Source organism: Leucoraja erinacea, chromosome 7, assembly GCF_028641065.1.
Source record: "Leucoraja erinacea ecotype New England chromosome 7, Leri_hhj_1, whole genome shotgun sequence".
NCBI classification, from domain to species: domain Eukaryota; kingdom Metazoa; phylum Chordata; class Chondrichthyes; order Rajiformes; family Rajidae; genus Leucoraja; species Leucoraja erinaceus.
In genome coordinates, this window is record NC_073383.1 from 31,242,431 (window position 1) to 31,255,699 (window position 13,269).

Here is a 13,269-nt window from a genome sequence, read left to right on the forward strand (position 1 = left end):
AGAACAGAGTGCTGGAGTAACTCAATGGTTCAGGCAGCATCTCTGAGGACATGGACAAGTGACATTTCAGGTTGGAACCCTTCTTCAGACTGGACATGTGCATGGATAAATGTTTATAGGGATATAGGCAAAACAAAATGACAAATGGGACCCGTTTAGATGGGGTATCTTGCTCGGCATGGGAGTGTTGGGCCAAAGCGCCTGACTCCATGATAAAACAGTTGAGGATTATAGTCCCATTTCTCTTTGTTTGGCTCATATTCCTCTCAACCTTTCCCATAAATGTACCTGTCCAAACAATCTCAACTCTTGACTTGACATTAACAACTATATCGAAGCAATGGCCAGGAAAGCACACCAATGCCTCCACTTCCTTGGAAGGCCTAGGAAGCTCAGCAGGTCCCCAACAACTCTCACCAACTTCCACAGATGCGCTGTAGAAAGGATTTTATTGGGATGCATCTCACATATTGTGAACAGCTCCACCCAAGACCCCATCATGCAAACCAACCTCCCTTCCATTGACTCCATCTACAGTCCACGCTGCCTTGACAAGGCCACCAGTATAATCAAGGATGTCTCTCACCCCAGTCATTCCCTCTTATCCCTTCTCCTATCAGGCAAGAGGTACATAAGTGCGAAAATGCACACCTCCAGATTCAGAGACGGTTTCTTCCCAGCTGTCATCTGGCAACTGAACCATCCTCTCACCAACTGGGGCAACTAAATGACTTCCCATCTATCTCATTGGAGATCCTTCAGATTATCTAATAATTGGACTTTACCTTGCACTAAACATTATTCCCTGAAACCTGTACTTGTACACTGCGGACACCTTGATTATAATCATGCATAGTCTTTTCACTGACTGGATAACATGCAACGAAAAAAGCTTTTCACTGTACCTCGATATACGTGACACTACACCAAACCAAACTTAGAATGAAGGATCTATGTTGAAGATGACTGGGATGGGATTTGGAGATTTTAGCCGGCAGGGTGTCAGTTATCTCAGGCATTTCAATGCTCAGCAGAATATCTGGGCCAAAATATATTTCTAATCATTACCTAATTAACTAAAATGATTATAGCTCTTCATTTACCCTCATAAACCCAGTCAGGGATGCCATTGTAAATCGTATCTTTCTTTCCATCGGTTGTTAAGACTTCAGCAGTGCTTCCAGGGTCAGCTTTGAAATAAATATTGTAATTCCAAACATAGACCTGTGGAGAAGAGGAGATTAGTTTTAAAATATCATGTGGAAATTCTCTCAAAACATCAGGAAATAAATAAAATATAAAATACCATCATTTCACCAATTAGTTCAGATCCAACTAAAGTGGCAGAAAGCTTGGCAGAAACCAACAATTAATAACTCGACTAAACCTTTTTCAATGTTGGATATTATAAAATGACCTATGTTTCAAGTTTTAACAGAATAAACTTTGGTTTGCACGCAAAATGATGTTTGTTCTGTGTTAAATATTATTAAAAATGTACTTTGGAAGCAAGATTGATGAATAAATAACTAACCAGTTTATGGCCCACTGGAGCCCACTTTATATTCTGTATTTGGTGGTTGAGGAAAGCATTCTTCACAAAGTTACTAAGGAAGAAGAGATTATCTTAATAAAGCATCATTATATTTTCAACTTAAAGTACAAATAATAATATTTTTCCAAAATTTTCATTCACCTATTCGTCAAATTATAAATGGAATACGAGGCTGTAAATGAATGTCTCCATTGCTGTGAAGAAGAGAGAGTGTGTCAGTGTACAACCAATTGCATCGGATATTACTTCACAATGTACCATTATGGACTCTAACCTCTGATGCTGGGCCTGATTTGCTCTGGCCTTCCCCCCTCCTGTTTATTTTCCATCCCCCCCCCCAACTCCTACTTTCAGTCTGAAGAAGGGGAACTGACCCAACATATCACCTATTCCTTTTCTCCAGAGATGCTACCCGACTCGCTGAGTTACTCTAGCATTATGTATCTATTTACATATGTCTCAATTCCCACTTTCACCCCACACAGCTAGGCTGAACTCTCACTTGCAGGGAGATTGGCTTCCCTAATCATCTGAGCATACTTTGCCTAATTCATTTTAGGTTACGTTAGAGATACAGCACGGAAACAGGCCCTTCGGCCGACCGAGTCTACGTTTCATCAGCACACACAACACATATGGGGCAATTTCCAATTTTTACCAACGCCAATTAACCTACGAACCTGCAGCTTTAGAGTGTTGGAGGAAACCAGAGCCTCCGTAGACAACCCACAAAGTGAAAGGGAGAATGTACAAATTCGATACAGTCCGGATCGAATCTGGGTCTCTGGCGCTGTAAGGCAGCATTTCTACCGTCAGTATTACATCCTAATATGTGGGTTTTTTTCCAGGCCAATCAACACCCTGCCTCTTCCTCCTTCTCAGACTGATTCTTAATTGATCCTGCCTTCCATCTCTATTTAGCTTTAGCTGAGGGTCTATTTGGTTTAGCTCCCCATGCACTGCATTTGAAAAAATAAAATCAACAAAGGAGAAATGGAAACCTCAAATACTTCTTCAGTCTAAAATAATGGTGACAGTTTTTAGTTGCACAATTTCATTTGACTGGATAGACTTTGACCTTAAATAATGCATAAAAGTAGGGAATATAATATTTAATAACATTAAAGATACTCTGGGACTTTATTCCCTGGAGTGCAGGTTGCTGAGAGATGATCTTACAGAGGTGTATAAAATGATGAGGGGAATAGAAAGGCTGAATGCAAATAGTCTTTTACAAGTGTAGGGGAAATAGAACGAAAGGACATAGGTTTTAGCTGAGAAGTGAGAGATTTAATAGGAACCTAAGGGGCAACTTTTTTCTCACCGAGGGCAGTGGGTATATGGAAGAACTGCCAGAGGAGGTAGTTGAGGCAGGTACAATAACAACATTTAAAAGACACTTGGATAGGTACATGATTAGGAAAGGTTTGAGAGTGATATGCGGCAATCGTGGGTAAATGGGACTAGCTTAGATGGGGCATCCTGGTCAGCATGGATGAGAGGCAGAAGGGCTTGTTTCCCCAAGGTAAGGCTCCTTGACTGGGAATTCGAACTATCAATAAAGATACACGTCATTGCTCACATGGATGGAATATGGAGTATTTGTTTCAATAAAATGTTCTGAGTCCTGCAAGATTTGCAAGTGTTTAATGCTTTTTATTGTAGTAAACCAATAATAAAGATCACAAAATGCCACATTACCTTTGTGCGATTACTTTCCAGAAGTACATATTTTGCATCAGCTGAGACAGCAGACAAAAAAGCTTTGGCTTCCTCCTGGTCATCAAAAATAATAGATAAAGTTAAAACAAGGGGCTCTGAGAACAGCGAGAGCCAACCTCAACTGCGAAATTAGGGAAGCAAAGCGCGCCCACGGACAGAAAATCCAGGGTTTCTTCCAGGATGTTAACAACACCAGGAACATGTGGGAAGGCATCCGGGCCATAACAAACTACAAGGCCCTTCAGATGTCTTGTAAGGATGACACAGACTTTCTAAATGAACTAAATAATCATTTCGGCAGGTTTGAGGCACTGAACACCACTACAGTGAGGAAATTAGAGCCACAACCAGGAGAACAGACACTGTCTTTTGAAACTGCTGAAGTCCGCAGAATCCTGGAGGTCATTGACCAGCGAAAGGCAGCTGGACCGGATAACATACCGGGGCATCTGCTTAGGGGATGTGCCGACCAGCTGGCTCTGGTTCTGACAGACATTTTTAACATCTCCCTGAACCAGGCCATTGTTCCATCATGTTTCAAGACAGCCACCATCATACCAGTTCCCAAAAAGTCCACAATAACCTGCCTGAATGATTATCGCCCCTTAGCACTCACACCAATAATAATGAAGTGCTTTGAGAGGCTTATTAAGCAGCACATGGTCTCTAAACTCCCCTCCAGTTTTGACCCGTTCCAGTTTGCTTATCGCCCGAACCGCTCCACAGAGGATGCTATCTCCTCTGCAGTCCACCTGAGCCTACAACACCTGGAGGAGAGGAACACCCACGTGCGGATGCTGTTTGTTGATTTCAGCTCAGCATTTAACACGATAATCCCCCAGCATCTGGTGAGCAAACTGGCACCCTTAGGATTCAATACCAGACTATGCAACTGGATCCTGGATTTCCTTTCTGAAAGACCCCAATCTGTGCGGGTGGGGAAGAACACCTCCTCGGTCATCACACTGAGCACCGGCTCCCCTCAGGGCTGTGCCCCGAGTCCGCTGCTCTTTACATTGATGACACATGACTGTGTCGCCAGGTCCACTACTAACCATATCATCAAATACGCGGATGACACAACAGTAGTGGGCCTCATCCGCAATAACGACGACCAGGCATATAGAGAGGAGGTGGAACAGCTGGTGAATTGGTGCAGCAGGAACAACCTTCTCCTAAATGTGAACAAAACCAAGGAGATTGTCGTCGATTTCAGAAGGAAAATTCAGCCCAGTCACACTCCACTTTGCATCAACAACTCAGCAGTGGAGCAGGTGAAAAGCATCAAGTTCCTGGGGGTGCATATAACGAACACCTTAAACTGGTCCACAAACATTACATCTCTGGCAAAACGGGCACAGCAGCGGTTGTACTTCCTCCGCAGGTTGAGAAGTTTACACCTCCACCCTCCCATCCTCGCCACTTTCTACAGAAGCACAATTGAGTCGGTCCTGACCAGCTGCATCTCTACGTGGTGCGGCAGCTGTACAGCTGCAGACTGGAAGTGCCTTCAGAGAGTGGTGAGGACAGCGGAAAAAATCACTGGGACTTCTCTTCCTTCCATCATGGACATGGGGTACAAGCGCTGTCTGATTAGAGCTAAGGGCATTACCAGAGCCCCCGTACACCCACAATTTGGACTGTTTATACTGCTTAACTCTGGGAGGAGGTACCGCAGCATGAAGAGCGGGACAACCAGGTTCTGCAACAGCTTCATCCCCCAGGCCATAAGATTACTGAACAATCAACAAAACCGAGGCTAGAACTTTTTTAAATATCGACACTTTTTAAAAACTTTTTATATATATTTATTTTACAGAACCATGCACACGAGGCATTTTTATGGACGCACCTAGCACTTTTTACTATTACCTGATTTTGGAGAGTCAAATGCAACGAAATTTCGTTCAAGGTGCACTGTATCTAGGTGTATATCTGAATGGCAATAAAGTTTTCATTCATACATTCATTCATTCATCCATTCATTCAGTCATTAAAACAAGATGACTAAAGTCAACACAAGGAACTGCAGATGATGTAACCCCGAGTACAAGGCTGCAGGAGGGTCCCAAACAAAACGTCATCTGTCCATGTGGGAGAGTTTAGGAGCAGAGGGCACAGCCTCAGAATAAAAGGACGTACTTTTAGAAAGGAGAAGAGGAGGAGATTTTTTTTCTCCCCACAATAAAGATCAGCACATCAGATAAACAAGCCTTTTGGTCCACAATGTCTGTGCTAAGCACGATGCCAAGTTAAACTAATCTCCTCTGCCTACATGTGATCCATATCCCTCTATTCCCTGCAAATACACGTGCTATCTAAAAGCCTCTTAAATGCAACTATTGTATCTGCCTCCACCACCACTCCTGTCAGTGCATTCCAGGCACCCACCATTCTTTATGTTAACAAAACTTGTCCCACACATCTCCTTTAAACCTTGCCCTCCTCACCTTAAAACTACACCCTCTAGTATTTGACATGTCCATCCTGGGAGAAAAGGTTCTGACCGTCTTCCGTCTTCTGCCTCTCATCATTTTATATTTATACCCCACGTTGCCTCGGCAAGGCCAGCAGCATAATCAATGATGTCGCATCCCAGTCACTCGCTCTTCTCCCCTCACCCATCGGGCTAAAGGTACAGAAGTGTAAAAACGCACACCTCCAGATTCAGGGACAGTTTCTTCCCTGCTGTCATCAGGCAACTAAACCATCTTATCAACAACTAGAGAGCCATCCTGAGCTAATATCTACCTCACAGGAGACCCTCAGAATATCTGTGATTGGAATTTCCTGGACTTTATCTTGCAGTAATCGGGACTCGCGTTTACTCCCTTTATCGTTTATCTTAGTGTACTGATACAGGATAAAGAGAATATCATTTAATGCAAGATAAAGTCCAGTAAAGTCTGATTAAAGATAGTCTCCTGCGAGGTAGATAGGAGGTCAGGGCCTTTCTCCAGTTGGTGAAACGATGGTTACATTGAGTACCAATCTTGTTTTACAGCCCTCTTTATGACACATTTCAGTAATAGTGGACGGACCTATCCACCTTCAAGCTACAAGTGGCAAGTTGGGCCGAAGGGACCGTTTCCCTGCTGTGTGACTATTATTGATGTCTATTCCTTTCACAGATGCTGCCTGACCCACTGAATTCCTCTAGCACTTTGAGTTTAGCTCCATTTCTCTCTGTAGTCTTCTCACGACGTACGTCCAGCCTACCTTTGTATCATCGGCCAATTTAGCAATGGGTCACTTTGTGCCAAATATAAAAAGTTGAGACACCAGCTCCAATCCTGGAGTTAAACCACACCTTAAATTAACCAGAAGCAGCCCCTTTTATGACTGGCCTCCATTTCCAATCATCCAATCTATTAGAGAGCATCGGCCTCTTCAAATCGAACATACAGACATGTGCCAAGTCAAAACGTACTATTTCAGGTCAATCGATGCCACAATCGGTTTAGAAATGTCCACAGCAACCGAGCACAGTAGAATTTGTACTTGGAGGCATAAAATGTAAAATCTGTAGAGTTATAAAACACTGGCCTGGTCTCAAATAGAGTTCTGTGCTCGGCAGACATCACTACATTATTAGAAGGACAAGAAAGTGTCAGAGAAGCCCAAAAAAAATGTCACACAAGGATGGTTCTTGTGACAGCATCAATACATACATAGAAACAAGCAACTGTAGGTGCTGGTTCTACAGGTTTGAAGAAGGGTCCCGCCCAAAAACGTCACCTATTTATGTTCTCCAGAGATGCTGTCTGACCCACCGAGTTACTTACACGATAGCGCTAACATTTTTCCCCCACCTTACTCACTATTATCCTGCGCTGTAAGTGTAACAAGTTTTGTTCAGATCAATGGTATATTTTAAATGTTATTAAGGCTTAAAAACCATGCACGAGTTCCCATGCATGTCTTTACTGGCATCGCAACGGCACCCGACAGCTCAGCCGCGCCTGTGCAGTTGGGGCCTTTCCAGAATTGAGATGGCGGCGGCTGCCTCCGGGCTCGGCCGGCACCGAGGATTGGAGGCCTGGGCGCTGAGCCTCGGCGCTGAGGCCTGGGCGCTGAGGCTCAGCTTTGAGGCTGACGTTTGCTGCGGGCACGCAAGGAGGCAGAGGAGCGGCAACCTCGAGATCCTGGGGAGGGGAGGAGGGATAGTGGGGGAGGTGAGCAGTGGGGGATAGAGGGATAGGGAGGGGAGAGGAGTTAGGGAGGGAGAGAGGGAGGGAGTGAGGGTAGCGGAAAGTAGAGGGAGGGAGAGGTGAGGGAGCGATTGGGGAGGATAGGTGGAATGGGGAAGAAGACGGAATGATGAAGAGGAGGAGGAATGCTGGCGGATGAGGGGAATGAGCCGCGCCTGCGCAGTTGGGGGCTATGGGCGAGTGGTGCAAAATTGTGTTTGGGAATGGGTTGTGTTGGGGTCCAGGCCTCCCCATGTGACAATTCGTCTAGTTTAAACTAAAAATCGTTTTGTTTAATTGGTCATCATGTCATTTTTATCCAGCTTTATTGATCACTGCCAATAAGTTCATTTGCTGCACAGGTTTAGTTTAAAAAACATGACAAACTTCACAGCAGACAGAAAAATACTGGTGCAAATCAATACATCTACAAGTCCAACGAGATATCACACAATCTTTCACGTATAAAATAAAAATACTTACAAAAGTGGTGTTGTGCATAAAAATGCGTGATTCATCCGTTTCAACATTGTACAGAATCTGGTTGCCTTTGGATGCATGCAAGTATTCAGACTCTGAAAGTATCAATGGGGCAAGGGAAACAATTTAAGACTCAATGTATTTGCATATATTTCAATAATGAGAAAATATTAAGGCATTCTAGAAAAGTGACAAGATATCAGAACCAGATTAAAATATTAAGGTGTCTGAACTCACCACTTGTAAAATTGATGGATATCAGGAACTGCAAATGCCGGTTTACAAAAAAAGGCTAAGTGCTGGAGTAAATCAACAGGTCAGGCAGTAGAGGGAAGCACAAAGGCGCAGTGGTAGAGTTACAGCACCAGAGACCCAGATTTGATCCCGACTATGGGTACTGTCTGTATCAAATTTGTATGTTCTCCCTATGACCATTTGGGGTTTCCCTGGGGGCTCTGATTTTCTCCCACATTCCAAAGATGTGCAGAGTTATAGATTAATTGGCTTCTGTAAATTGTCCCTTATGTGTACGATAGAACTAGTGTACAGGGTGATCATCGGGCTTGACGGACTCGATGGGCCAAAGGGTCTGTTTCCACACTGTGTCTCTAAACTAAACTAAAACCAAAGGCTTTGGGAGAACCATAAGATTAAATGCAGTGCATTTTGAGGTGATACACACTGCAGTGGCCCCATAACAATGGAGGAAAGAGTGAATGCTTTGGGTAGTTGATGAGGGGCAATAAAACGTAAGATAATGATGATGATGATGTCTCTGAGAAGAATCCCGACCTGAAACATCGTCTGTCCACAGATGCTGCCTGACCCACTGAGTTCCTGCTGCACTTTGCCCAAGATTCCATCATCTGTACTTGTGGGGCAGTGGGTTGGGCAGCATCCATGGAGGGAATGGGTGGCTGATAGTTCTAGTCGGAACCCTTCAATCCAGAACATCGCCTGTGCATCCCATCCACAGATGCTGCCCGACTTGTTGAATTCCTCCAGCATCTTGTGCCGTGCCATAGGGACTGTTTCCACAACATTAGCTGCAACATGTTTGGAATAGATAGGGTGAATGCAGAGCCTTTTACCCAGGGTAGGGGAATCAAGCACCAGAGGACATAGGTTTAAGGTGATGGGGGTAAGTTTAAATAGGAACCCAAGGGGCACTGTGATGAATGCATGGAACAAGCTGTCAGAGGAAGTAGGTTCTATAACAGCATGGACAGATACATGGATAGGAATGGTTTAGAGGGACGTGGACCAAAGGAGCCAAATTAGATTAGTTTAGATGGAGCATCTTGATCGGCCTGGATAAATTGTGCCATAGGCATTATTCCTGTGCTGTATGACTATGTTATGTCCTATCGATGGATAATCCTATCCATATTCTGCATAGTTGCTGGCTGACCCGAGTTACTCCACCACTCAATGGCTTTTATTTTGTAACCCAGCACTTGCAGTTCCATTTTATTTAATCTGTCCCTCTGGAGAGGTGAAAGATATGGTGAGTATTCCAAGTTAGATTTTCAAAGAAACAATAACATGCCTATTTTATCTCTTGTAATCTTCATCAATACAGCTCTATCATTGTTACGTTTCTTTTAACCCCTTTGACCATTTTTAAATCATTGTTATGGAGTGTGAAACAATGAAACAATAATCATTACCTGATATCCACTGAATATAAGACGATTCATATCTGTATGTTCCTCTGAGGAAGTCCATTAAAGTAAATGTTTGACGATCATCCTTTTCCTGGGTTCCTACGTCAAAAATGGTGAAAAAATATTATATAATTTACCAATTTAAACAGAATGTTTCGATAACTAACGGTATTTAATGTTTCTCAATTAAGATGCATAGTTTTATAAAAAAGTAATGTATCAAAATGACACCAAATGCCATTGTAATCATTGTCTCCGAACTGAGAACTGATATTTCAGTACAGCACAGGAACAGGCCCTTTGGCCCACAATGTCTGTGCTGAACTTGATGCCAAGACCAACACTTTTATCTGCCTGCATTTAATCCATATCCCACCATTACAAGACTGGCAAAATCATCCTAATCCCAATGTGGAAGCTTTACCCTATGACCATATAACCATATAACAATTACAGCACGGAAACAGGCTATCTCGACCCTTCTAGTCCGTGCCGAACACATAATCTCCCCCAGTCCCATATACCTGCGCTCAGACCATAACCCTCCATTCCCTTCCCTTCCATATAACTATCCAATTTAATCCATATAACTATCCAATTTATACTACTTCATCTTTATTCTTTCCAATAACTATGTAAAATTCAGCAGAATTTTGATGAATGTTACAACACACCCTTCCTGTAATGGGGTGACCACAAGATCAGTGTCGCTCTTCTAACTTATTTTTGTAAGTCACCATGGCAACAAACATGTCTAAGGCTGAAGACTGAGATCAGAGGTGAACATCTGACACCACAGCTAGAAACATCAAAGTTATAATAGAGCAGTGAAAGTAACAAGATAAGAACTATGGGGATTGTAAAATCTGTACCATTGAGAAGATGCTCAGGGTTACAGACATCTCTTTTGCTTATATCAGTCAGAGAGTCTACAGCACAGAACCAGACCCTTCGACTCAATTTGTCCCTGCTGACCAACATGCCCCATCTACACTGGTCCCATTTACCTGCATTTGGCCCATATCCCTCTAAACCTTTCCTATCCATATACTTGCCCAAATATTTTTTAAATGTTGTTACAGTACCTGCCTCGACTAATTTATTTGGACATCTATATTAATGCTTCAAGAAGAGTTGGTTAAGTAGGATACTTTTTACAGGATAAGATTAGAGGGCATAATGAACATCATCCATTCCGGAGGTTTTATTTTTCTGATGCCATTTAAACTTCACTTGGATTTCAATCACTTCAATGTAAAAGTAATTGGGAAAGAGGAGCATTGGAACAAAAATTTGCCCTTGGTACATATTAACTGTAATATAATAATGTATGCATGTTGATAGGTGTAATCGAAACAAGGATCTTTTTATCATTGTTGTGTTATGACTACCACAGAAAATACGATGTACTCTCAAGATCACATTAAATAGAATATTATTGCTTAAGTATATAATTATTGGACTTTGCATTTCGGAAAAGTCCCAGCTGAGAGGAAGACAGCAAAATACTGAAAATATTGGGGGTGATAATGACTTCAGGACAGTTTGTTAGGAAAATGAAAGAAATGGTAACAGAATATTTATACAGCTGAGTGAGTATAATTTTATGGATAAGAAATTGTGTTCAACCAATTGATGACTTCTTTGACAAAGTAACTAGCATGTTAGATAACAAGGAAGCCAATGTGTGTAGCAAATTTTGTTACACATAATTTGGTCTGTGAAGTGCCCCATAAAAAATTACCACATTAGATAAGCACCTGTGGACTTGAACATAATAGGTTAAGTCCAGGGGGTCAGATATGGGGCTTTATGTGTGGGACAGATATATTGTCAGTGCAGAGGGGCTAGGAGCAAGGCCAAGTGTGCATCCAGAGTCAAGGTCTGGAACAGTACTAGGTGTGCAGTCAAAGCTGGGACAATGGGAGTGTTCAGCACTGGGAACCTAAGCAGGTAAGCAGCTATGATCAGGGTAGTACAGGGGGCCAGGTGTAAGGCTGGACACAGGGTCAGGAATGAGAGAAGGTACGCAACTGGAGTCAGGGTCAGGAGTAGTACCAGATGTGCAGTGAGACCCAGGTTGGTCAACATGGGCCAAGTGTTTGATTATAATCTGATTTCCATACATGAATGTACTAAGATCAGTCATGTGCTGCGCCTGTTGATCAGAGCCTAGGCTCTACTGCGGAATGTAATTAGGAATGTAATTTAATCTAACCTTATTCACAGCTAATCTAATTTAAAGCATATATATTGCATTCAAGTGCAAGTTTAAAGACTCGCTACGCTCCCTCGGGCTTGGTCTCTTGCAATTTCTCACTCCCAACTCTCACCCAATGTTGGCAGCCCTGAAAATATGCTATGATGATCTCCACAGCCATCAGCGGCAACAAATTCCACAGATTCACAACTCTATTTGAAGAAATTCCTCCTCATCTTTCTAATGGTACCTTTTATTCCTGAGGCTGTGCCCTCTGGTCCTAGACTCTCCCACTAGTAGAAACATCCTCTCCACATCCACTCTATCCAGGTATTTCATTAGGCTGCAAGTTTCAATGAGATCCCCCCCCCCCCCCCTTCTAAACTCCAACGAGTACAGACCTGCTCCCATCAAATGATCATCATATGTTAAACATGAAAGTTTAAATCCCAAGTAATTATAGAAAATGTTTCACAAGAACATAATATAACAGGAATGAGGCTGGTTTTTTTCTGCTTTATACATACATCAAGGAGCAGCGACACAAATAGAGAGAACAGTAGAGAAGGCATATGGAATGATTGCCTTCACCGGCCAGGACATTGAGTATAAGTCAGGAAGTCATGATGCACCTTTAGTTTGGCTGAATTTGGAGTATTGAGTGCAGTTCTGGTCACCCCAATACAGAACGGTAGTGGCTTTGGAATGGATGCAGAGGAGGTTCATCAAAATCATGGCCTGGATTAGGGGAATTAGGGGGTGGCACAGCAGCAGAGTTCATGTTTTACAGGTCCAGTGACTCGAGTTCGATCCCGACTACGCATGCTGTCTGTACAGAGTTTGTATGTTCTCCCTGTGATCGCATGGGTTTTCTCTCGGTGCTCAAGTTTCCTTCCACATCCTGAAGGTTTGTAGGTTAATTCACTTCTGTAAATAGTCCCAAGTGTGTAGGACAGAAGTAATGCACGTGTGATCGCTGGTCTGCGCCGACACGCTGGGCCAAAGTGTCTGATTCCGCGCTGTACCTCTAAAGTAAACTAAAACTACAAGGAGGGCTTTCCGTGCTGTTTGACTTTAAAACTTCTCAGACTCAGAGGTAATTTCTAATTGGAGAGGATCAAAGTTACAGCGACATTAGATAGTTGTTTTAAGGAAATTAAATGCTGACTCATTTAGAGCAGAATAGGGTTGTGGTTGATAACATATCACAATGGATTAAGATTACAATTACATTTGAGATAAAGGAGAAGGAAATACCACTGATGTCAACAGATCTTTAAACTTGAAACAATCTGTAAAAGTTGATGATAATTATGTGATCAATAAACTTGTTGACTGAAACTTGCTGTAGCAATTAAGCACTGACCCACGATTGCTCAAGAGGATTTCAAAACTCAAAATTATCACCACGATTTGAATATCAATGGCAAGTCTTTAGTACTTCGAGTCATAGTC

At 42.7% G+C, this 13,269-nt stretch overlaps 1 protein-coding gene across 1 annotated transcript in view; it reads right to left on the bottom strand.

Moving 5' to 3' along the window:
- LOC129698832 (dipeptidyl peptidase 4-like) overlaps positions 1–13,269 on the bottom strand; it is a 66,685-nt gene that overhangs the window by 47,955 nt on the left and 5,461 nt on the right. The window contains exons 3-8 of the mRNA XM_055638144.1: positions 9,618–9,713; positions 7,951–8,042; positions 3,257–3,331; positions 1,697–1,749; positions 1,535–1,607; positions 1,104–1,224 (exon numbers count right to left, since the gene is read on the bottom strand). Coding sequence (XP_055494119.1) covers positions 1,104–1,224; positions 1,535–1,607; positions 1,697–1,749; positions 3,257–3,331; positions 7,951–8,042; positions 9,618–9,713 — 510 coding nt within the window. The remainder of the gene's footprint in view (positions 1–1,103; positions 1,225–1,534; positions 1,608–1,696; positions 1,750–3,256; positions 3,332–7,950; positions 8,043–9,617; positions 9,714–13,269) is intronic.